Source organism: Chinchilla lanigera, unplaced genomic scaffold (genome assembly GCF_000276665.1).
Source record: "Chinchilla lanigera isolate Chin_1 unplaced genomic scaffold, ChiLan1.0 scaffold00001, whole genome shotgun sequence".
NCBI lineage: Eukaryota > Metazoa > Chordata > Mammalia > Rodentia > Chinchillidae > Chinchilla > Chinchilla lanigera.
This window is the reverse complement of record NW_004955402.1, coordinates 15,090,690-15,117,563: the sequence shown is the minus strand read 5'-3', so window position 1 is coordinate 15,117,563 and position 26,874 is coordinate 15,090,690. Positions and strand designations below refer to the sequence as shown.

Sequence of the window (26,874 nt, the reverse complement as noted above, 5' to 3'; positions counted from 1 at the left end):
TTATCTGTATTGTGTTACTGGAGCTCCAAGTTCAGTACAACAAGTTATTAAATGCTTCTTAGGTTCAAGGCTCTGGGTCCATGAGTGGGAAGAGGAGGGGGCTGTACAAAATACAGGAAGCCTTTGGCATAGAAATGTTGTGTAAGGCTTGTACATAAAAAGCATTATTCCAAGTAATTTCAATCTCCAGTAGTCTGCACTTTCTCTTCAGGCTTGGAGGTACACATATGATCTCCAAATAGGTGTGTTTTCCCATCACAACTGACCTTCGGGTTTGCTTAAAGCAATATGGGTGCTCCTACCACCTCACCTTTGTTTAATGAGAGCCATTTCCCAAGCCAACTTTGGGTTAATGGACTGAGATGGGAGAAAATCAAACATATCTCTACGTTTTACGCCAGATTGCCTTTCTGCCTTGTGGCTTTAATCACTCAATCCTCCTCACATCTGCCATAATAACAATTATGGCTTTTCTACTGCTTTCTCACCCAGGAGGATATGTCAGGGTATACCAACATCTCTCAAAGAAAGACAGGGCAAATCCTTAATCTTTTTCCAGCATCGAAGGTAATAATTTTCCTCCACAAACCCCCAAGGAAGACTTCTTTTGGCTCTTACACCCACTGTTCTCATAGGTCTGTGGCTCCATTCTGATTTACGAGCTTTCTTCTATCCTTTCTCTTCTGAAACAAGTTTTAATTATGTAGACAGATTGTTAAAAGTCCCTTTCTTCCTGTAAACAACTATTTCTTTGTTAGTAGAAGATTTTAACTGGTTTCCTCCTAACTGAATCTTCTGTATACCCAGGAATTATGTTTGCTTATTGTTTAACTGCAGGAAGAAGGGAAAAGAAAGCTGGCTTCGTTTCATAGATTCCCTTGAGGAATTCAGTCCTGGAACACCTCAGACTGCACATCTCCCTTGGGAAATGTTCTTTGTTGCATATGTCTGGAAAGCCCGTAATATTTTAGCTTTGATTCCTCATAAGAGCAAAGCATCAACCATCAAATAAGAAATACTATAATATTTTCAGTTCTTCTACTTTTTAAAAACTTTTTTTCTGACCAAAATCAAAAAACACTTGAAATCCTCAAAAGCACTTGTGAAAATTTTAACAGTTGCTCCTTCCTCGGGGAAATCAGTGAAGTGGATTTGAAAAATTGATTCAGGTGATGCTGACATCCACAGCTCTTTACTCTGTCCCCTTCCACATAAAAGGTAAACCCTAAAGACAATGAGTATTTATATGACTCTTTTCTTGTTCTGCATAAAAACTTTCAGGTACAGTATTGGTTGGCTCTTTTTCCTGATCAGGATATTGGTCTAATCATTTTACACATTCTCTGATATTTCTGACCTCTTACCTAACTTTTGTAGCCCAACATTTGAGTCAAAACTGGTTTTGACCAATAACAGCTAAATACTATCCATCAACCAGCTTAGTAATTTCCCACAGCAGTTTTAAACTTTTAAATGGCACCCCACCAAGAATCAGTATGCTCCCTCAAAGACTCTCCTTGAAGATGTTGAGGTGTATTTGGAATCAACACAATAATTTGTAGACACAGCAATGTGCTTCATATCTTCACATGGAAGAAGCATTTACTCAGCTTTCCCAAACAGGAGGTGTGGTCTGTGGCCAAGGAACAGGGCCAAGGACTTTGGCAAGTGCTGAATACAAAGTCACGACCTTGGTCCCTATGGCCAGGCTGCTAAACCAGCAGTGCTCTGTGCAGGTAACTGCAGTTTATGGGGAGCCAAGATTCTTAACTCGGGTTTGGTGCAGGGACGTGAACTTACTGGGATTTTATCGAAGCTTTTGTGTGTATTTATATTTTTTGAGGGCTGGGGAGTGGCATTCACATTTTCATTAGATTCTCAGTAGTGGGTGTGACATAGAATAATGAAAGGTTAAGATTAGAGTAAATCAGATTATTCTAAAAGAAAATCATTTCAGTATTTTTTGAAGTAGCTTTTTACTAATGAAATAAATTTCTGTAATGTGAGATTTCAGTAATTCTATTAGAACTGGCCATTTAATACGTATCTTCTCTTCTTTTGAAAGATTTTAAATTTACATTTAAAATGGAGAAATCTGTTACTTTTACATGAAGGGGAAGTGCTAGATTAAGCTCTGCACTTTTGAACTTCACATATAGTCAGTGCTGTGTAACTACATTCAACCAGTTTGGTATGGAACTATTTAGGGAAAAGAATTGCATCTGTACAAAACTATATTTTTTTTTCTTTTTGTGATTATTCCTCAGATAATACAATATAACAACTATTTATATAGTATTTGCAATGTATTAGATATAATGTGATTAGTATGATTAAAAAAGAAATCTACAAATGATTTAATGTATACCAGAAGATGTACATAGATCCTATGCAAATAGTGTGCCATTTTATATCTGAGATTAAGTATCTGCAGATTTTAATATCTGCTTTAGTCCTGGAAGCAACCACCTTGGATATGGAGAAACAACAGTATTTTTATGATGCAGTATTTTCCTACATTCTATGAATGTGTTTTTCACAATCCATTATTTTGTAATCCATTCTTCTTCTGTCTTAAAATCATGCTAAAATAACTCAAACCTTAACTTTAAATAAAGAAGGCTTAAGTCTGGCCAAACTTTACCTAATCAAATCGTAGGGTGTTACTTATTAACTGTAGGATAGTACATTCCTTAGATAACATAAAAGTTTTCAAAAGCAAATTGGCATTCTGCAGACATCTGCTGCAGTCATTCCCGGTTTTCAGAGCATTACAATACATGTACATTTTCAGTGTTGCTGATATGCTGTAAAGCTTTTTTTTTTTTTTTGCGATATTGGATATAAATGCCATCAAATATGTATAATATAGATTTTTTTTAATTCTAGGTTACTTTATGGAATGGGTCTATAGAAAACAAGAAAGAATTGAAGCTTTAAAGAAAAACAAATCATGTGGTCTTCAGATTCAGTAATGAGGAGAAATGCAGCCATCTGAAATGGTCATGAACCCCAAACAAGTCTTCCTGTCTCTGCTGATATTTGGAGTGGCAGGGCTGCTCCTCTTCATGTATTTGCAAGTCTGGATTGAAGAGCAACATACAGGTAACATGTGGACTTCTTTTGCTCTATTTTAATAACAGTGGTCCTTTTCAATTAAATAAGCTGTGATGTTTACAGATACATAGTAAATTGAAATGTTTCAGATTTCAACAACTCCAAAAATATGAGTCACAAAATAAAATTCCCAGGCTCTAGAAGATCGATATATATATATATATATATATGAAACTCTGGTGGCCATTGGCTTGATGGCTTCACACTTGGGATTTTTATTGTGTCAGTGAGGAAAATAAAGTAAAATGAGAATGATTTCTTAGCTGTCTGCAGTTGTAATCTATTTTAAAGTTATTTTAGATATAAAACACTTCATCTACATTCAACTATAATTGTTTGATTTGCAAGTAGATAATTATAGACACTCTTCTGGAATTGAAATGGGAAAATATATGATGGAGAAATTAAACTCTGTCCAATCATAGGATAGAGCATTTCATAACACTGCCTATTTTTAATACATAATCAATTATATGATCCATTTCTTTGTATTTCTGTCTTGATATATTGCTACAGATCTATTTCACACTATTTTTGGAGTTGTTAAGAGTACATGTTTTCCATTCCAAGGGATCTTGAAGAGTTCACATGTCCTACTTCTTAGTTTTGTGGCTGAGCAAATTTCTTCACATTTGTAAGCCTCAGATTCCTCATCTGTAAAACAGGAATAATAATGTTCACTACACAGAGCTACAGTGAAGATTAAAGGAACCAGTCAGTGCCTGCAGATTGCTCAGCGTGGTTGTTGGCAAGCAGTACAGTGAATGTAACTCACTATCTTAGAAATAATGCAGAGCACCTGCAGCCTTCCATGTTTTGGGCTGTCACAGCTAAGACTTGGCCAGTTTAGGCAGACTGAATTGTGCTCAAGTTTGTGGCTTGACTGCTTAAAGAGGAAAAAAAAACTCTGTTCCAGGTCTGGTTAAAATAGTTTGGAGAATCTAAGTGGCATGGGGCCATTTTGGTTATCAGTGTAGACAGTGATAGGAGAATGACAGGCTCCAGTGCAGAGAGAAGATCATTGTTTGTTGTCTCTGCAGGATGTGTCCAAGGTCAGGTATTCACCCTTCCCACCGTATGTCTTGAGTACTTAACAGTCAAGGGTGCCAAGCACTGTGGTGAAGGTAGGGACACAACAACGAGCCAGATTTATTCTTGACAATAAGGGAAAATGATCCTGAGTCTGGGCCAGGGTATTGGTACAAAAGGACAGTTCATTATGACAGAAAGGAGATGGGACTTCCATCATGGACAAAATAAAGAGTTGGGATCAAGACAAAGTGAAAGAGCCAGGCCAGTGGCTGGTGACAGAATTGCTGGGAGTGGTGTAGGGTTGAGGCGGGTGAATGGGCATTGAGGGAGAACCAGATCAGGAGTCCAGTTCAGGATAAATCGTAAAACTGATCCTATGATTAAAGGGCTAATTCTAAATTCTAGGTTTAGTTGCTTACATTCTAAAGAACCTCCCTCTCTCAGCTGCTGCTTAAATTTGCAAGTTGGTGCTCTTTCTCTGGGTGGGATCTTCCTGCCAAATAGAATACTAAACTGCATGGTGTGTGGCTGCTTTGTTTGTGCAATAAGACAGAGCTAAGGCCCTGTTGTGACACAGTCAGAACCTTGGATTTAGAAAGGAATGTAAACATCCTCTGTCATCCTCTTGCTATGGTCTGAATGTCCCCTCCAAAACTCATATCCCATTGTGAGGTATGAAGAGGGTAGAAACTTAAGTCCCTGGCACTTGGAGGTGAGACTTTTGGAAGTAACTAATGATAAATAAGGTCACAAGGGTTGGACCCTACTCCAAGGGTCTGTGCTTTTGTAAGAAGAAGAGAAATTTGAATTAGGATGCTCACATGTCTTGCCGTGTGATGCTTTGGCTGCCTCAGAATTGTGCAGGGAGCCCCATCAGGCAGAAGGACCTTGCCAGTTCCAACACATGACCATAAATTTCCCATTCTTTAGAACAATGAACTGGGTAAACCTTTATTGTTTATAAATATGTAGTCTATGACACTCAGTTATAGCAAAAGAACACCAACTCAGTCATCACTTCTTTTTCTATATATAAATCCAATTATAACACTCCCTGTTTAAAATTTTTCAGTGACACCTTTTTCATTTTAATAAAATTTCTCCTTGGGGTCTACAGAACAGGACGGGCTATAGCCACATCCTCCTCATCTTTTCCTCCACCAAACCAAGACCGTTGCTGACTGAGTGTTCTCAGTTTCAGAAGGGGATTATGACCTTCCCTCACCTCCATCTCTCACCTATTAGGGCTTAGATCAAATGTCATTTTCTTTGACCACCCTGCAAGTAAACATTCTCCCTCTGTCCCTCCTTCTCTTTCAGAAATTATCACAATCAGTTGCTAGTTTAATTACAGTATTTGTTGTCTCATTTATTGTCCATATTCCTCTCTCTTTTATGAGTTCCTTGAGAACAGAGGCCTACTCTGACTTAGCCCAATTTAGCCCAGAATCCCCTTTGCATAGCATGGAACTTAGTATATGGTAGGTGCTCAAGTGACTTTTAGGAATGGATAAATAATGTTTATGCTGGTTTTCCAACATTCTAGCCCAGTGTTTACATAGACTGCATTTGAGTACTGAGAGGAAAAAAAATTAATATTTTCAAAGCACCCACTCTACTGTATAGCAGCCTCCTTAGGAAGCACCAGGTATTAATTGTATTAATGAATATATTTTGCATCCTAAACCTCTGATTATTTACCCTGTGACACTCCATGAAGTTCACCTTTCTTTCATCACATAGCCTGATCATTTTTACAGAAAATGAAAACACAGCTTTTTAACAATTTCATGAAAGAAAAACAAGCCAAGTCAATCTCATCTGAGCCATCACATTTACTCTGTATTCCTCTTACATAATTCATACTATTTTTGTGCATCATTTGTGTGAGAAATATGCATATCTATTAAAATTTCCTATCAAGTAGTGAAGAGTCATGGATCCTGGCTAAAAGTTTACACTATTTCCTTTTCTGAGACTTTTTTTTAGAATCAAGTTTAATCTCAACTGAAATAGCTCTCTAGAGGTTATTTTATACTACAAATATCTTTCTAAACAATCTCTGCATTTTTTATTCAAGACAATGTTTAGCAATTTATCAGTAATATTCTGTATGTATACTTGAAATTCAGATACTTTTATTGTTTTTTCATATCACTTAATAGATATTTTCCTGATTTCTCTGTTATTTCTGGTACACACTAAATGACTACTGATATTGGAATTTAATTTAAGATTCAGCATTACGGCCCAAGTGCAATTATTTTGTTGAGTTATCATGGGTAGCTTTTCAAAGAGTCATGTAACTAGAGTCCAACCTGGGTCTGGGACATCACTCAGTAGTAGAACATGTTCTTAGCATGCATGAGGCCCAGGATGCAATACTCACTGTCACCAATCCAGGTTCTGTAAGTGGCGCTTTGCTTGAGAAGTGTGTCTTTCTGTGTAGTGATATGAACGTTCTAGAGATCAGTGTTCTATGTAAATCCTACATGTTGTTATCAATAGCTCAGGAGCCAAAGTGGATGGCTGCTTTTTTTTCTTTTCAAAAGCACAGCAAACATCAGTGGTCTCAGCTGTATTGTGTATAGCTGTTTATAGTATAAATGTAGAAGGTGGTGGCTGCAAGGTTATGATTTCAACCAAAGGAAAGGCAACTTAATGCTTCCTCTCACATAACTGACTTTGGTTTTCACAACAAACTAATCTCTGTGCTTATGTTTTCTAGGCAGACTTCATCTTGCTTTCTTTTTCAAACTAAGGGTACTATTCCTCGACATTGAACCATATTTTTGGCATGTGAAATTTTACTTCCAGTCAGGGTGGTCTAATTCTTTTCTCCTGAGCCTCCAATGAGACAGGATAGTCTCTTCCTGTAAAATTAGGCAGTTCATCCTGATTGTGACGTTGCTGTACTGAAATTATATTTTCTTCCAGGGTATCTTCGACTGTGTGAACTAGAACAGAGCCACTTTAGCATGGGAGGACTTTATGTTTGCTGTCAATCATTGTCTCAGGAGAACAAAATCCTCTTTGTTTTAAAAAGTCGCTCATTTTAATTACTTCCTCTTACTTTGTCGTGCATTGCAAATATTTTTTAATCAAAAGAACACAAGGTCCTGCTTCCTGCCTTTGTACACTGCCATACCACAGCCTCCTTGTACATGACCGGCCCCACACGGCCACATCCGGGCTTTCCTGTTAGGCGATCTTCTTGGGGCGAGTTTCCATTGCTGGCATTTTTGACTCCTTCAGGCTACCCTATCTAAACATCCTGTGTAAAGTAGATACCCCCTCATTTTTCTGTTACCACATGTTATTTTTATTGTTTTTAAAAAATTGACTTCATGGTGCTTATCCTAATCTCTAATCATGTTTCAGTTACTTACATATGATCTACCTCTCCCAATTTCATGGAAGCTCCCTGATGACAGGGAGCTCACATGTTGATCTCTAGGGCAACTGCAGCTGTCCCTGCCTCTAGCAGCTGATTTCATTCTTCACTTTGTAGCATCCATGAAGTCCAGTGTTTTTTCTTATTTAGCCAGCTGTCAATAGCTTGATGGTCCCCATGGGCTCTGTCTTAACTCTCTACCCCAGGTGTTCTAGCATTCTGTCGGGTCCAGTGCTATTTCAGCAAGCTTTCCCTCATGGGACAGAAGTGAAGGACTAATGGCTTTCAAATTGCTTAAAAGTCTTCTGAAATTGACTAATGTTCAACTGCCAAGCTTTGCAGCAGTGTCGATCCCTTTGTCAAACCAAATAACAGATAGAGATTCTCAAGTGATTAATTGAGTTTATTCAGGGATAGCACTGCAATTGGAATAAAAGTGCCATAGCACAGTATGCGTATTCATAAAGATTAAAGCAAAGGGAAAGTGTTACTAGCACAAAAAAAAAGAAAAAAAGGAAAATTTTGCATACGAATTTTATTCATTTAGGAGACTGGAGGCAGGAGTTGACGTCAGCTCACTGGTGGGAGGGCTGTTGTTGTGTTGCTGGGAAAATGGCTTATTGGAGCATCTTACCCAAATTGCTGCAGTCTTAAAGAGTGTTAAAGACAATGTGTGTTTGCAAGCTGTGAAACACTAGGGCTGCACGCAGACCACAAAGGAATTTTCTTGTGGGACTGCAGAAAGTTTGAGACGGTACGTATCTCAGACTGGCAGCCAGAAGATCTCCTCCTTTGTAATTATCCAGGTCTGGCTGTGTCTGTATCTGGCAAAAGTGATTTCATCTTGATGTCAGCAACATTTACACCTTTCAAAAGTTTTTTTTAAAGATCTAGTAATGCTTTGAATACATCCATCCTCCATATGTTTCTGACACATGTGCACAATATACCTCTTGGAAAATCCATCACTATTCCTGCCTTTTTCTTAATTTTCTTTGCACCCTCATTGAGCAGCCACCTTTTCCAAAAAGGGATTGTTGAATTTCAGGAAAACCCTCATTTTGGACCCAGTTATCTCTATTGAACCCTTCAGGTAGAGAGTATAGCAGTAGATGGTAAAAAGAATATGCTTCACTGATTTTAGTTCCTTTTACACTGCAGACTACAAGGTACTCCAGCTCATTACTGTGCCCTATCATGGAGGATGGCACTTGGCACATGGTAGATGCTCAGTAAAATTGGCTGAATGAGTGAACCCATGCCAAAGCTCAACTAAGCTAAAGAAGACAAATGAGGCTGATGCTCAACTCTGCATTTTTTAGAAATATATATTTACGACAGTGAAATAATTGTCAGCTGTGGCAAAATTAATGGAGCCAGAGAGCATTATGTAAAATAAGCCAGCTCAAGAAAGAGAAGTGCTACACGTTTGCTCTCACAGATGAAGGATTAAAAAGCCTACGATGATCTGATAGCATAGAGAGCATGAGAGCATAGAATAGTAAGCCCTGAAGACTAAAAGGGTTAGGCCAATGGGGGGTTAGAAGGAGATAGGTAACAGGTACCAAAATAATTCTAGACGAGAAGAATCAATTTCTAATGCTCTCCAGCACAGTGGGTGACCATAGTTCACAAAAGCTATTACATATTTTATGAAGATGGAGGAAAGAGCAACTCAAAGGATCCAAACCTAGAGAAATAAAGAGATAGAAATGACATTCTGATTTCACTAGTACATACTGTATACATGTGTTGAAATATCACCCTGTAAATATATACAGTTATCATGTGTTAATTAAAGAGAAAAATTATGATGAGGAAACATTAATGTTATCAAAGACTTTGAAGACAGTAAAAAAAATCACAAAAGTTGAAGAAATAGGTAATGTTAACAAGTACAGTCTCAGGAGAGCTCTGTTTGCAAAGGAGCATTGGTAATGGAACATACTGAGCCTAGCTGCTGATTTCTGATGTGTTTTATGCCCATGAACAACTTGGTTAATCTCTCCAGAGTCTGGTTTATTTTCTTCTTTTTTTATACCTTCTTTCTTATTTTGCTGAGATGACTACTATTCTAAGTTTGATGTATTTCACTGTATTTCTGTGCATGTCTCTAAATTTTCAACACATGCATGTATTCCTTTTTTATATCATAAGCCTATATACAAGGAATCTATCTCCACACATATCCTTTTACAACTTGCTTTTTCATTCAATAGTAGTGGCTTTTGAGATTTTCTTGTACTGATCCTTGTAGCTTTGTAAGAGCAGGGTCCTGTAGATGAGAAAATAAAACAGGGACCTCCTTAGATCTTCTAGCTAATCCTGACTGGAGTTAAAAAACAAACTTTACTAGAGGGATTGCCTGGGAAGCAAGTAAAAAATAGACATAGAAAAAGGAAAGCAAAAAAAACTCAGGTAAATAAAAGCACCACATGGCCTTTGGACTTGCACCAAGAAAGCAGAAAAATAGCTCACAGGTAGGACACAGAGAGAAAGCCAGGTTCACAAACAATAAGCTACCCCCATCTCCAATAGAATATAGAGGAAGCACGGGGATGGGGGTGACTAAGTTTGAGTCACTCTAGAGTCACTATATTATTCACTCTAGGGTCATTATAGAGAACAGTATATATCCACATGCCCCCTTACTAACTCTAGGCTAACTATGAATAAGGTGGCCCTTTGCCAGGTAGCCATCCACTCCAAACATAAGGCTTTAAAAGTACCTTGAGCACAAGTAAACAGACAAGAGGAAGCTGCACACAGGCCACTGAAAGAAATGACATTAGGCAGAGATGCCCAGAAGCCAGTCCAGTTACGGCAAGTGCCAGGTGGAGAGGGAAAGAGTGACTCACATCCCCACCCCCATAAAAACAGCGGAGAACAAAGGGCCCACAGGTCCTCCATCTCTCTGGAACCCCGTACCCTGATTCTTGCTTCTCAGGGTAGCTCTCTATTCTTCTTTCTCCCTCCTTTTCCTCTTCACAAATAAAGTGTCTTCTTTGGTTAAACCTTTATCCCTCTAATTTATTCCTGGAGCTGAGTTATAATCCCAGTGGGGTGCTCGTCCTCCAGATGCAGCAGTTCTAATTCATTCATTTAACTTCTGGATCATATTTCATTATGTGAATATGCTGCAATTTATATGTCCAACCTCCAGTGGATGCATGTGAAAATATTTTAGAATCTTTTGCTATCACACAGATTTCATCTAAGAATATAATTGTATATTTTTTTTGTTCACGTGTCTGAGTGTTTTTATACAGGGATGAATTCCATGGTATCCCAAATTGTATCAGCTTCACAATTCTCTATGTCATATTGTTACCTTTTCTTCTGCTTACACAAATCCAAATTAGAACTTCTTAAAACTCTACATATGTTCAGTGATAACTCTAGTAAAGCACACACAGGTTTATTTGGATATATCAAATTCCACTCAAAATTATAGCAGGAAAATCTAAGGCCCTGAAACAGTTCTCACAGTGTTTCTTTCTTTATTGGTATGCCAGTGGAGTAGTCAACAGCTCATTGAAAATCAATTAAAATAATCACCAGGTCATTAGTGTGGACTTTCAAGTATGAGTATAAAGCCCTCACTCACTGTATTATTCATGGCAATAGAAAAGTTAAATTCTGTTAGCAAGTGTTGATTTGGTATGTAATACCACCTACACCAAACTCTAATTTTCCTAATTAGAAAAAAAAAGCTCTTTCAAATGCCAAAGCATCATCTGGTCCCAGCATCCACCTTTCACAGAGAAGCAACAGCAAGACTTAAATTTATATAGTCAGAAAGTCATAAAACTGGCACTAAAACATGATCCCTGGTGACTATTTTTTCATCCAATACTTTTCCCCTTCCTCTGATCTTGACTTCCTCTTCTCCTCCCTTTCCCTTTCAAATCCAAGAGGGGCCATGACACCTTGAAATATTTATTTGTTTCCCAGCATGGCTTGTGTACAACCATTCCATTCCAATGCCTGGTTAGGAACTCCAGCAGCTAGATGTGTCATCAGGAAAAACAATAGGTTTCTGTTTTGCAGCTGAAATTTTGCTCTGAGAAGGACGTACTGTGATGACGACTCAGACTGCAAAAGAAATGTAATACACAAGCAGTATCCATTGGAGCAACTCATTTTGTGTGTTTTTTCCAAATGGATCTTTCAAGAATAAATCCAGCAGGTACAGGGTTAGGTGAAAAGTTGCATGGCAACTAGTTCATGGCAAATTAAAGAGTTGTACATCTTGTAAAGAAATCACAAGTCATTTTTAAATAAAGGAAGAGCCTTAGTTCAGTCTTCCCTGTCGAAAAAATAAGGCACAACTCAAATAGCCAATCTTTAAACCATTTTTCCCTGTTCCCCAATGTAGCATTTCCCTCTTCTTGAACTTCTCAAAACTCTTTGCATAATCACCTTCTCCATTTGATTACTCTTCCCTCACCCTTACTTACCACAGTCTGCACTCATCAACCTTCGGTCCCATTCTTCCCAACAGTATTTGTACCATGAGGCAAGTAAGTCTTTTCTACTTTTCCTTTGCTGAGCTCTCTGCAGCTTTAGCTACTGGTGACCCCTTGCGTATCACCTCCCCCTGCCAGCTATGGAAGAATGCTCTTCCTCTTTTCCTCTTCTCTTTGGCTGCACGCATACTTTCCTCTCAGACTCATCTTGCTTTTTTCATACTTTAGATATCAATCTCCCCCAGAATTATACCCTTCAGCCCTGTGTTTTGTCTCACACTTTTCTGAGTATGATCTTGTTATGAATTGTGTCTAGATGTCCCTCCAAACCCTCATGCAGTCAGGGGGTGGCCTCTAGAGTTTTTGGTTGACTCATTGTTCAAAGCTGGGATTATGGCTGTGAGTGCTACACCCGCCCTGGGGCGGGTAGTTTGCATACAGTATAAGGAAGGGAAAGAGGCTTGCTCTTGCTGTCCTCCCTTTTTGCTCTTGTGGCTTTTGCTGTTTTCCCACCTCCATGAACTGTTACCCTCTGCCCGTGCCACTCTGCCTTGATCTGCCAAGTATGGACTGAAACCTCCACAAACTGTGAGCTAAATAAACCTTTCCTTCCTTAATTTTGAGTATTAGTTATTTTATCCCAACAAAGAGAGAAAAGTAACCAAGACAGATCTTATCCACACAAACCCAATCCTTCACAAGCCTCTCTAGCTATCTGTTCCCTGGACATCTTTACTTGACTGCCCTATATTCAGTAAGAACAAAGCTCAATTTTTCATTTTTCTCCAAAGTCCGTTCAGCCTCCGAATAGCTCATTTCACTATCAGAGCAATTGCTTCTTGTTGCTGTGAGAGATGCCTTCATTTTCCTCTTCTACTAAATAAACCCAAACAAATCTTTCTAACCACCCTATCTCATTAGATCCCCTTAGTCCATATCATGAACATGCATTTCTGTGATTGCTGCGGTAGCCACTGAAGCATCCTCCCTCCTTCCTTCCTCTCCCCGTGCCATTGCCCAGTAAGCTGTCAAACATGGAAGCTTGATTATCCTGCTCGAAGCTTTTTATGTTCCTCCTCTGAGAGGCTCACAGGACAAAACTAAGTCATTTGGCTACCAAAAGCCCTGGTGATATGGCCTGTAGCTAATACCTCAAGCTCCCTTTTGTCCTCCTTGCTAACCTCCCACTAAGCCTCCAGCTATTCTAAATTTTCTATAACTAACCATCAAATCTCTCAACCCTAGGCCTCAGTAGGTATCCATAGAGCATTTTTCATTTCTCACATGTTGAAGTTGTTCTTCCTGTGTGTTCCCTGTATTTCCCCGTCAAAGCACTGGTGATGGTATATTTAGATTGTTTTTTGATATGACATTCACCACCTTCAACCAACTAGACCATGAAATCTGCAATCATGGCAGGAGAGAGACTTCTCACCACTGGATCTCCAGGCCCTTACATGTGCTTTCCTTGGCCACAATAGGGAGGATTTTCTTAACTCAATTGGGGAAAAAAAGTCAAATTAGTAATCTTGGAAGACAAATACAAGTGTCTTTCTTTTTTTTTTTTTTTTTTTTTTTTTCCGGTACCAGGAACCGAACTCATGACCTTGCACTTGACAGGCAGGCGCTTTGCCGCTGAGCTAAATCCCCAGCCCCAAGTGTCTTTGTTTTAGTCCGATAACCATTCTCCAACCCCATAACTGTGAAAATGATGTTTTATATCAGCCTTGGCGGGAATCCACCATCTCATTTCATAGAGAAAAGAGCACATGGTCATCCTTGGTCATGGTGACATACTTTTGCAAAACTTCATCATGTAATATTTTGGTAATAGCATAATTAAACTCTGGTGTAATATAAAAATGTTATAGATTAGTTAGTAAGCTTCAATTCTGTCATAGCTCTCACTATTGTAGTTTACTCAGTGTTATCTTTTGAAATGTCTTTTGTTTCCAGAACATCTCAACTCACTTGGGTAGCCTATCTATGTGACCCAAGCTGTCTAAAGCATTTGTGATTGTATCAGTCAGGGTTTACTAGAGAAGCAGATATAATACAAGATAAACGAATGTATAAGAAATTACAAGTTTGGCTTACAATGGTCAGCTACAGAGTTGGATGAGGAAGCGTGCACAGGGTGTCTGCACGCTGGAGATTGAAGAGCCCAGCCCCAGGCCTAACTGCAGTGTCCGTGCAAGTCCGTATCAAAAGGCTAATGGGTCTGCCATGGAATGCTGAAGAATCTACGATGAAGCCTGGAGAGCCAACACCAGAAGGCTGAAGAGTCCCAGATGGAAGCCCGACAGTCTGCACCAGAAGCCAGGAGATGACCAAGCTGAAGGCAAAGACTGGAGCTCCTCCGAAGAACCAGCAGCCAGTCCTTCCTCAGTTCCTTTTTTTATGCAGTCCACCTGCTCTGGGGAGGTGGGGGTGGTCCTCTACACCCACACCCTCTGCATGTGTTCCTCTTGCACAGGCTTAGGATGAATACAAAGTAAGCACCCTGGCTCCCTTCTGAGTCACATAGTTAACCTTCTAAACTTGTCAAATTAATGCAATAAACAACATCCCAGAAGGGTATGGGCGTGTCCTTTTTACCCCAAGATGCAGAACTGCTGTGTCACTTAGTCAAAGCTCTAGACTCCCTGAGTTGACACAATGTATCAGCCATAACAGTGATTTTTAAAAGCAGTAAAGAAGAATGTAGAGGTACAGTTAACATGGATGACACTGACAGCTATCTTCTCAGGAAGCTTCCCATTTGTTTGGCTCCATCTCTGGAAAAGAACAAAACATATCCTGTGCAAATGTCATTTTCTTCTGTTCAAATGACATTTTGTTGTTACGTGGGTGGCTGCTGGCTACAAAGTTAGTAATGAATCTTCATAAGAATTTTCCTCATTAATTTTTCAAAAAATTAAGGCCACAGATTGACATCAAAATGGTCCTGATTTATTCAGAGATGAGAAAAGGCACAGGGAGACTGCCCATTTGCCCCATGCATAGTTGTGCCCTGAGCCCAGGACTTGTGGAAAGTGCTTGAACGTACTCTTCATAAAAACATCACCATGATAAATGTAGAATTTTAGAATGCTTATCAAGTATCCTAGAGGCAAAGTAGCAATTAATAGTTGTTTGCAAATGAAAAACAATAGACATAAATACTTACATATTTCATGCTCCTATGAGCAGCTTTCAAATTACTTTTATAGCCAATTTATTGTGAATCATTAATTTGTATAAATTATGCTCACATGATTTTATATTTCTTGTGATGTGAAATATACTTAAAAGTAGGAATGATTTTTTTTAGCACAAAAATATTCTCATTGGTTTCTGTATGACCCTTTGCAAAACTAGCTAAAACAACATACTTAGTAAGAAAATTTCTCAATTTGAAAGCTCTGTTCAGATTTATAACGCCAAAGGATACCTGGTAATAAGAGAAAACAAGAGTAACGGCAAGCTTTCACACACTCAATAAAGCAATGCAGGCTCTCCTAACCCTTCTTTTAAGTTTGCTCAAGAGAGAGAAAAATCCATAAAGTGGTCAGGCTGCTTATTATCACACTGCCAGAAATATATTGTAAACAATGAAATTGCCTCAGAATTTTGGTCTCAGAGTTTTATGATTGACATTAAGGGTCAGTGCTTGCATTTTAGATCCATCCCCAAAGCAATTCAATAATCAACAGAAATCAGAAATCCATTCACTGATCCACTGGCAGAAAATTATATAGAAATTCCAGGTTTGCTTTGGATATAAGGTAATAAAACTGATAATCTAAAACAGAAGATAAGGGGAAAGACATAAGTACAACCTGAAATTCCATGTACAAAAAGCAAGACGCTATGGTTTTAGAAGAAATGTGAACAGTTATTACCAATCTGGAATTGATGGCAAAATTGATGGGGGTACATTTAAATGGAAGATCAGTTGTCATCAGGAAATTTAATAAGTTTTAATTCTGTTTGCCTCACCTGTTTTGCCTCAACTAGACTGAGCTTGGTAATGGTTAGGTATGCGCTTAAAAAAATCAGAATAAATTCCCATTCTATGGTGGTGCTATCCATTGAAATTTAAATGGCATAGCCTTTTTAAATTCACAGCAACAGGTAGGCAGCTGTTCTCTTTTTCATCTCTTACATGCCGATTTCATGTTCTTTATTTACAATTGGCAAGAGTCAAGTTATCTTTGATTTCTGCCAGGATGCCAAGTTCACTCGGCTGATATTGGATTTCAGAAGGGAAAGAAGCTTCTACCCTGAAGCAATTTCTGATTAAGAGATAAATGAGATCTCAAGTGTATTTTTAGCATCTGGAATTCTTAAATATTCATTTATTCGGTGTTGACTTTGGGGACCCTTTAGGTGGTTGTGTTTCTTACGTGTGCACCGTGAGTAGCACTGTGCTAGAAATCGTTATGCGGACTTCAAACAGTTGTGTTGCTTTTGATGGGGCCCATTCCATTGTCAGCCCCCTGTTGCTCCATAAGGGCTTCTATTTACCTGCATTTGCATCCTCCAGACAGTCATGAGAATCACAGATGGCCAACGATTACAGAGAGGAGAAACAGTTTCTGAGAGAGGGTTGAGAAAATGTGATAGGCAAATATTCACCTCCCTGGCCCACTGTGAAGTTTCCAGACCCAAAGCTTTCAGAGGCGGTGGTAGTTCCTTTGCAAAGAGCAGCCTTGTTACCAGACTCTAGGTCTCCTCAGATCCTAGGGGAACCACATTCTTGACGACAGTGTAGAAAAATGTTCTCTTCTGTGGCCACAGTATTCATGTCAGTGTTGGAGCCAGCTGCTGCCCAGCAGTTCTAAGAATTAACAAGGAGTCTTGGGGAAATGAATAAATCATCCCTTGTTTTTGACATTTCTCCCCATTGTGTATTAGCCCTCCTCAGACTTCTGCCCTCTTTTTGTTCTGCTCCTGTGGAATTGAACTAGATCTGGGGCATAAAGCCTATCTTTGTGTCCTTAGGAACTATTTTTTATAAATGAAAATTTTACTTTTGTAAAACAAACCTATATAATTCCAAAAGACTCACTCAGATACTTCTATTATGGTCTTTTGCCAGGTGGTGATGCACCGGGGAAAAGAGAGAATAAAATTTTGAGGCAGTGTGAGCACTGGCTCTAATTTAACAATAATTTCAGGAAACCCAAAACATTATTGCCAGAGAAGGAACTACACAGGTAGAAAAGGGTTGTCCCCTTCCCACCTGTCACAAAGGGCCAAGACCAATCCCTATATCAAAACACACCATGGCAAGAGAAGAGCAAAACAAATTTATTAACATGCATACAAAATATAAAACTCAAAGAGACCAGATGGTTGAAACTTCAATGCTTTTCTTCATAGAGGAGCTTCATAGTGACAAGTTAAGGGTAAGGGGAGGTGAAGGGCAGAAATGCACTGTGAACAAAGGGTGTCTTCTGCAGAGAAAGTCGCCAGGCTGCCTCTCAGAGCTGCCCTGGAAGAACAGATAAAATGCCTGTTGGGGTGTGGTGAGGACTTTTAGCCTCCTTCTCTCTGGAGGTTAAATCTTTCTTGGTTGTTTAGAGAGATAATCTTAAGACTAGAGTTTAGGACGGGTAGAAGTTTTCTCAGCCAAAACAGGAAGCTTTTGAGGTGATGAACATTTTATACGTTTCAGTGGTAACAAATAGCCTGCTGCGGCACGTGTGCCTGAGGTTCGCCACCACTAGGCTAGAGGGAGAAGCAAGACACACTTAGTAGCACTTAACTCTAAGACTGTTTCTGCAACTCCATGTGTCAAGGCACCACACTTGGTGTGTTGTTTCTTGAGCCCCAAAAGGACTAATGTAGGGCAGGTGATCAATAAGAGTTTTAGCACAGATACATACATCTCAGGGGTTTCATTGTTCAAGTCCCATTCTGTGTTCATTCCCCAGTTCCAGGACTACATAAATGGAACAAATTCTCAACACTGGCAGAATCTCCCCCACCCCTATTAGGGATTCTGAGAAATGTCTGGTGTAAGAACTTTACCCAAGCTGAATGCTCCTTCTAGGAGATGTATATTTCTGAGAGGGAATGAGTTGGTGCTCAGCACCAGAGATCTCCCATTAGGCAGCTGCATTGCTGAAGCTAGGCCATCAGCCCATGTAGGAGTGTCCTCTGACCTAAAACATGATGGAGCTATGGTAGGGGTTATTCAAGATTATTTCTGGCTCTAAAATGTTATTCCACACTGAGCTATAGACTTTCCCCTGATCCAAGGAAAATATCACCTAGGCTTCAGTGACTTCGTACCAATCCATCATGGTGAAATCAGTACTCCAAAAGAAAGCACAGAGGCAGAGTTTAAAGTTGTTAATGATATTCACAGTCCTATGTTCAACTCTGCATTGTTAGAGAGCTCACAGAGCGACCTCACAGATCAGAACATGAAGACTCATGAAAAGCCAGCTTAGCTTCGTGACACCACTGAGTTTCTGAAGCGCCTATAGCTACCCTTTCTTCAATACTTGTGTTTCGTGTCTAAATGTGTTATGCGAAGTCAAGATTGTCTAACTCTTTTTATACTGATAACATTCTTATAAGGTAAGTACTATGATGGTTCTCATTTTACATTTGGGGAAACTGAGTCATTGTAAGGATAAGTAATTTGCTCAAAGACTGTGGAATGAGATTTCCACAATCATCCAAGAAGCTTTTAAATTCTGTATTTTTAATACAAGTTCTTTCAGTCTTAGCTAGGGATGTTTCAATCCAGTAGTTCTGGAATGAATTAAAGGGGCCTACAATTTATAGAATAGCTAAAGTTATTGTGATGAGTAACCAGGCTTGAGATCTTCTGATCTTCTCAAGAACAAGATGAAAGTGCAATGGCAGAGCACCAGAGTGTTTCCATTATGGGATAAGCAATAGCAAAAGACAAGAAAGCAAGTAATTTGTTTGATATAATTTATGGCAACCTGGTCAGAAAACTAGTTACTTTATCAGGAAAAGAACTTTTTGAGAAGAGTTTAAGGGCTAAGATGTGCTGATAGCCCCTTCAATCACTGCTTTATTTACCAATATCAAAAGTTTACTCAATATAGACAACTGGAAGATATCCAGTAGCTTCTTTTATCAGCAATAGTCAAAAATATGTTTTATACTGTTAGTAAATATGTTTGCTTGTATAAAATACAAAACTTAAAGTCTCACTGACCTTTTTTACTGTAAAGATAAAAGAATGAAAACACATTAACATTCCTGCCTTGTAGGCCCCCAGAGGGAGGGCCCCCGGTGCATGGGGAGCCACGGGAGGGGATGCAGCTTGCTCCCTGCCTCGTAGGCCTCTGGAGGGAGGGCCTCCGATGCACAGGAGCGCTGGTCTTCCGGCTGGCTCACTTCCTGCCTTGTAGGCCCCCAAGGGAGTGCCCCCGGTGCACGGGGAGCCATGGGTGGGGAGTGCTGGTCTTCTGACCAGCAGCTCACTCCCTGCCTCATAGGCCCCAGAGGGAGGGCCCCTGGTGCATGGGGAGCCATGTGGCAGCGAGAGCTGTTGCGCACCGGCCCTCAGGCCAGCCACCGCCGCTCAACTGAGAACTACCATGACACAGAGAAACAATGACACAGCTGGCCCACCATGCACTGGCTGCAGATGCCCACCCATGGACGTGTGTGAATCATTCAAACCTGGAGAAATCCCTGGGAATACATGCCATGCAATGGGTCACTCTTTCTCCTGCCATTGAGAACCAGAAAGGTCCAGAGTCAGCGGAGGAGCAGCTGCTGAACAAGTACTCGGAGAACATGAGAATGCAGACTAAGCCCAAGGAGTCAGAGGTCCTGTGGACTGGGGTCATGGGAGCTGTTCAGAAGCTATAAACCAGGAGGACCTTGCACAATACCTGCAGAGACTGCCTGGAAGCCATTCTTCCCCTGACAGTACAGGCTGTGGTGGAGCTCCGGAGAAGTCTGCAGCAGGATTCCTGCTGCCAGTGCTGACACTTGGGGAGAGGACACTAACTGGTTGTGGGGTCCCAATGTGATGGGAGGCTGGAGAGAAAACGCCACAAAAAATGACTTTTGCCCCAGATGACTTACTTGATTTTTGACAACCCTTAGGCTGTAACTACTTGTTAGATCCTTCTTGCATATCTCTGTCTTCCTGAGAAACCACTTCAAAGATACCACCATGTATTACAGCAGTCACTGGTATTTTCCTACTAATCTGTCCATAACTCTATAATGTTTGTATTGTTCCTATCCTATTGCATAAATGGATGCATGTTTATTATTATGTGTTTCCTACAACAACCATTGAGAATAGTTAATGATTATTCAATAGGTCACTCATGTATAGTTCTATTTATTTTCTTTAGAAACCACTTTGAAGATACCTAAGTATAGTACAACTATTGATAATCTCCTACCTCTTTTGTCTGTAACTCACTATTTGTCTATTTGTTTTCCTGAGAAACTATCTTGTAGATAACAATATGTAAAACAACAACCATTGATAATTTCCTACCACTTTGTCTGTAATTTGGTAAGCGCCCCCCATTATTATGTTATCCATCTTTTACTCTTTAAAATAAAAAAAAAAACAGAAAACACATTAACAAATAAACAGACATAAACAAAACAACACCCAAACAATAGAAGCAGTACAGAATTTCAGACAAGGAGACAGGAACTTAACAATGGTTATTGTATTACATGTTATCTTCAAGTTGCTTACTCAGTTAAACAAATATAGGCATGTAAGATTGAACAAACAATTAAACATTAACTGCTCCTTTCAATAAAGCAATAGAAGTCAGTAGTACAACTCTTTCAGCTATCCTGTGTGTATATATATAATACATATATATACATTTTCTTCTGTCTTTTTCTTATCCCTCATCCCAGTTGTTCCTTCCCTTTGAGCAATTTCTTTCCCTTTCACAATATCTATTATATCTTTCAGATTTTATTACTCTTTCAGGTTCTTACACTAGTGAGATGTAGAGTATTTGCACAGGTGGATCCAATTTATTTCACTTATGAGTATGGACTCAACTTGCATCCATTTACCTATGAAAGCCTCAAGTTTATCTTTATAGCTAAGTAATATTCCATTACGTAAAAATGCCACATCTTTTTTATCCATTCCTCAGTGGATGGGCATTTGGGTTGCTTCCACAATTTAGCTATTACAAATTGTGCAGTTATAAACATGGGTGCACATATATGGCTGTGGTATGATGTTTGTAGTTCTTTTGCAAAAACTACCCAAAAGGGAAATAGCTGGGGTGAATGGGATCTCTAGTCCTGGTTTACTGAGGAATCTCCAGATTGATCTCCACAGTGGTTGCATCAGTCTACACCCCCACCAGCAGTGGATAAGTTTCTTTTTCCCCACAGCCTCACCAGCATTTGTTATTGGTTGATTTCTTGATGACAGCCATTCTCTCTGGGGTGATTGGAATCTCAGTGTTGTTTTAATTTGCATTTCCCGAATGACTAATGATGTTGAACATTTTCTCATGTATTTATTTGCCATTTGTATTTCTTTATCTGAAAAGTGTTCATTTCAGATGCCCATTTTTGGACTGGGTCTTTAAATTTGGGGGGCTGATTTTTTTAGTTCTTCATATGTTCTAGATAGAAGTCCTTTGTCTGAAGGACAGTTGGCTAAAATATTTTCCCAATTTGTGGGTTTTCTTTTTCCTCTGTTGGTGATTTCTTTGTTGGGTTTCTGTGACATCAGCAGTTAGTACCTCGGCTCTTCCGTGGGAGGTCAGTAGTTCTACTCCTGGTTCGGTTTGACCACCCTAGAGGTAGAAAAGGGTGCTGTCTCCTGGTCATTTTGTCTCACTGACCTTCTAAATGCTATTCCTTCTGCTTGGAATAGGCTTGCCATTCTCCTCACCTAATTCCCACTAACACTTCCATTGTTGGACTCAATGTCACCACTTCCTTGGGGAATTCCTTCATCTACTCATGTTCAGGCTCCCTAGAAGGACTCTTACAGCATCTTGTACTTACCTTCATAGCAGTTATCATAATTCATAATTATTTGTGTGACCAGTAGTCTAATACCAATCAATCACTTCCAATAAACTAAATCAGTAACTGTTTTGTTTCGGACCTGAAGTATCCTTCAAAGACTTAAGTGTTAACTGTTTGCTCCACAGCCTGTGGAACTGCTGGCTGGTGGGAGAACCTTGAGGAGGTAAGGCCTAGCAAAAGGAAGTGAGCTCACTGGGATTTGTCCTTGCATTTAGTTTGATATGAGGACCCTGATCCTTCTCTCTCTCTCTTTCCCTCTTGGCTGTCATGAGATGAGCAGCACCACTTGGCCATCCATTCACTGTCACAATATTCTGACTTACTACAGGCCCAAAGTGACAGGGCCAAGGGACCAAGGACTGAAACTTCTAAAACCATGAAACAAAATAAATCCTTCTTCTTTATATATTGATTCTCACATGCATTTTTGTCCCACTACTGCAACACTACCACAGTGGCCTTCTTTGATTATTTACTGCTGTATTCTTAGCAGGCTGCGCCATGCCTGACATGCAGTCAGGAGGTAAGAAGGTAAATGTAGGTGGTTTGGCAAGTCAAGCATTTAAAAACCCTGAGGAGATGATACGTTTTATTTGGTTATTCTGATGAACGAATGAAAATAGAGACTCCTTTAAGAAAGCTCTGGTGCCTAGAACAGAGTATGTTCTTAAGGAATGTGAACCACATAAAAAAGAAAGGAATGAAAGAAAGCCTGGGAAAAGCTTAGGAGTCTTAGAGAGTAAGAAGCAAAAAAACTGATAATGAGGCAATTATCACCTGCAGTGTAAGCATAGACATAAACAAGCAGAGCCTTAAGCTGTGAAAATAGCTAGAGACCCACTAGAAAGGGGCAAGTTATCAGGCCATTAACTAGAGAAACAAGCGCTCATTATAGGAAAGCAGAGATAAAGTTCTTGGTTGTATTTACTTGTTCTTTCTTCACAAATTTTAATATCCTCTATGTAGTAGACCCCCAAGCCAAGGTCCACCTATCTCTGGTGCTCAGACACGGCATCCATTAAGCTATGTTCAAAGCCTCTAAAAGCCCAATGATTGTTACACCTTTCTCTGTGATGTGTCTGAGTGATTTAACAGGAAAAAAAAAGCCTTGTACATTTGAGTCCAGTCACATCAATTCTGTGAGGTTGTGAGTGCACTTTTTTAATTAAAGCGAGAAAGTATGTGTAGTCGGTTTGGTAAGTCAGTCATTTAAAAATACTGATCAAAGGGGCAATGAGAATGGACTGGGTGATTTTTTTCTAGTGATAAGTGTGAGTGTGTGTGATCTCTTTAGATATATGAAACTGTAAAAATATATAAATGTTGACTTAGGGCTGGGGATTTAGCTCAGTGGCCCAGCGCCTGCCTGGCAAGCGTGAGGTTATGAGTTCGATTCCTGGTACTGGGAGAAAAACAAAAAAAATTTTAAAAAAATGCTGATGAAGGTTTTGGCTCCCAAAAGAAGAGAAGCTAGAGAATTGCTAAATTTAAATTAATGTATGTCAGCTTAAATGCCTATAAAATATCACTTTAAACAATTTCATGGATTGTGAGGAGAAATCATTAACAATTTTTTCACATTTGAAAACTACCAGTGTTACTGTCTATCCAGGAGATTTTGATTTGGGTAGGGTAGGGTGGGTGAGAGGACAATCAAAAGGAGTAGTGGCCATTTGCACAAGACTGAAGACATTCTCAGGAAGAATCTGCCTCTTGCATGGTTCAAGCCATACAAGCTGGCCCGTAGCAGAGAGGTGTTTTCACAGCAGCAGTGATGAGGACCAGAATATACGGCAGAACAGGAGCAGGGAGGTTGAGGTATGATGGACGAGTCTCCAGGACCAATGGCAGACTCAGTGTTGTTGATATTATTTTCTCTTCATTAAAATCTTTTCCAGAGTAATTTTTGAGTCACTTTAAATCTGACTCTCCTAAATCAGCCTGGCTTCAGAGCTCTACTTGTTCTATGGATTTTTAATTTGCTGATTTGAGCTCTCTGAGCCACAGTTTTCTCACCTGTAGGAAGGATTGTTACTACTTATTTCCAAGGCTATTGTACAATTACTAAATAATGTAGAAAGAAGAAATATTTCCTAAAGCAGGCGTCATTAAAATTAAAAACAGCTCACAAAAGACAATGTTAAGGGCCAGGGATATAGAGGCATAGCACCTGCCTGGCAAGTGTGAGGTCGTGAGTTTGATTCCTAGTTTCAAAAATAAAAGACAAGGTCAAGAGAATGAGAATACATACACAGACAAGGAGAGAAATATTTGAAAAGAAAGAAATCCATTTGATAAACAACTATTTCCAGAATATACAAAGAACTCTTTAAGTTCCATGGTAAGAAAATGAATGAATTTTAAAAATGAGCAAGAGAGCTGAATAGGCACTGCCCACAAAAAGATATACAGATTCACATAAGCACATAAAAAGGTGATGAATATCATATGTCATTAGGGAAATATAGATTAAAACAACAGTGAAAAACCACTACACATCTATTAGAATAGCCAAGATGTAAAATACGGATGACATCGAATACTGGCGAAGATGTGGCGAGGACATGGAGCTGGGAATGCAAATTGTGCAGACACTTGGAAGACAGTTTGGTAGTTTCTCTCACACACACACACAAAAGAAATCAAAATCCCATAATCGTGTTCTTTGATATTTACTGAAATGAATTGAAAACTTCCGTCTGCATGAAAATATGCATTCAAATATTGATAGTAGTTTATTTGTAATTACCAAAACTTAGAAGTAAACACGATGTCCTTTAGTAAAAGAATGGATAAATAAACTGTGGTACATCAATGGAATGTTACTTGGCACTTGAAAGACATGAGTTGTCAAACACAAACAGACATGCAGGAAATATAAACCCATATTAATAACTGAAAGAAAATCTGAAAAGGCTACATACTGTATGATTTCACTATGTGACGCTCTGCAAAAGGCACAATGTCTTTTAATTTGGAGACTGTAAAAAGAGCAGTGGTCACCATTTATTAGGGAAGAGAGAGAGAGATGGATAGAGTTTACAGAGACCTTTTAAGGCAGCAAAACTACTCTGTATGATACTGTAATGGTGGATACATGTCACTATATGTTTGCCCAAATCCATAGAACATAAATCCTAATGTAATTCAAGAGTCCCTTTTTAATGATTACATTTTGATGTAGGTTCATTGATTGTAACAAATGTTTTGTCCATCATGATATGGGGGACAGTACTGTATAGTGTGGGACAGTGAGTGGGGTGGGGTCAGGAGTAGTGTGGGGACACAGAGATGTATGGAGTCTCCCTGTAAATTCTGATTATTTGCTGTGAGCTGGAATCTATTAAAATGTTAAATTTATTCATTTAAAACTTATGTAAGAACTAACTAGCACAAGGCCTGACATAGATACAATGTTTCCTATGCCAGTATCTGAATAATTTAAATATAACAGAAATTTTTTGTATATTATTTGAGTCCCCATGCTGTGTCCATGGTAAGAAGAAACTTCTTGTACAGACAAGAATAGAAATGCAGTTACCAGAGATGGGAGAGAGCTGAGGAAAGAGAAGGTGTTGATTAAAGCTACAGAATTTCAATTACAGGAGGAATATATTTTAATGATATTGTTGTACTCTACAGTGATCACAGTTATAATAATGATAAAACAACGTTGCTAGAATGATAGATTTTTAACACTCCACGAAAAAACAAGGTGATGAGGTGATAGGTGAACAGGCTCAACTGAATCCTTCTACAGTGTGCATACAGAGGTCAAAATGTCACATTGTGATCCATAAGTATTTAAATTTATTACTTATCAATTAATATGAACACATACATAATAAGAGTCCTCAAAACTGGAATATGAAATATACGGTAAAAATTAGTGTGTCATCCAGGTTGGAAAGGAAGAAAACTATCTCTATTTTCATATAACATAATCTGGTATATAGAAAATTCTAAAGAATCCACCAAAAAACTATTAGAATTAATAATTGACTTTAGCAAGTCACTTATAACCAATTACAGAATAATTTGTATTTCTATATACTAGCAATAAATAAAATTAATGAAAATAAAGTTAAGAAAATAATCTCATTTACACTTGCATTAAAATGAATAAAATGCATACTTAGGAATACATTTAGCAAAAGAAATATAATAATTACACTGTGAAACTAAAAACATTATTTAAAGAAATTTAAGAAACCCCCCCAAAAAAAGATATCCATTGTTTGTGGATTGGAACATTTACTCTTTTTAAATGGCAATAATTCTTCAAACTAATTTATAAATTTGACACAATCCCTTTATAGATAGGAACCACCCACTTAAAAGATTTCCTTTTAATAATAATGACAAGCTGATTCTAAAATTCATGTGGAAACTCAAGACACTGAAAATTGTTTAAATATTGATAGAGATGGACCATATGTTTCAATTTCAAAGCTTATTATAAAATGACAGTAATCAATACAGTGTGAAAGCAGCATAGGATAGATATAAATGTTCATGGTTACAATTGAGAACTCAAAAATAAAACTTCATATTTATGATCAATCAATTTTTAATAAAGTTACCAAAACAATTAAATTGGGAAAGAATATTGTTTCAACAAAAAAGATGCTGAGATAAACAGTTATCCACATGTAAAATGTGAATTTGGATCCCTATTTCACAGCAGAGTAAAACCCTCAGAATTGATTAAAGACTTAATTATAAGTGTCAAAACTATCAAGCTCATAGGAGAAAACATAAGTATACATCTTTGTTACTTGAATTAGACATTGGTTCCTTAATTTTGACACCAAAATTACAAACAGCTAAAGAAAAAAATAGGTA

The 26,874-nt window shown here is 38.7% G+C and overlaps 1 protein-coding gene across 2 annotated transcripts in view; it reads left to right on the top strand.

Moving 5' to 3' along the window:
- The first annotated feature begins 1,717 nt into the window (after positions 1 to 1,717).
- The window catches only part of Chst9 (carbohydrate (N-acetylgalactosamine 4-0) sulfotransferase 9), a 223,140-nt gene continuing 197,983 nt past the window's right edge, over positions 1,718 to 26,874 (top strand). For both annotated transcript variants that reach the window (XM_005372734.2, XM_005372733.2), the window contains exons 1-2: positions 1,718 to 1,736; positions 2,890 to 3,105. In XM_005372734.2, coding sequence (XP_005372791.1) covers positions 2,985 to 3,105 — 121 coding nt within the window. In that variant the 5' untranslated portion in view covers positions 1,718 to 1,736; positions 2,890 to 2,984. The remainder of the gene's footprint in view (positions 1,737 to 2,889; positions 3,106 to 26,874) is intronic.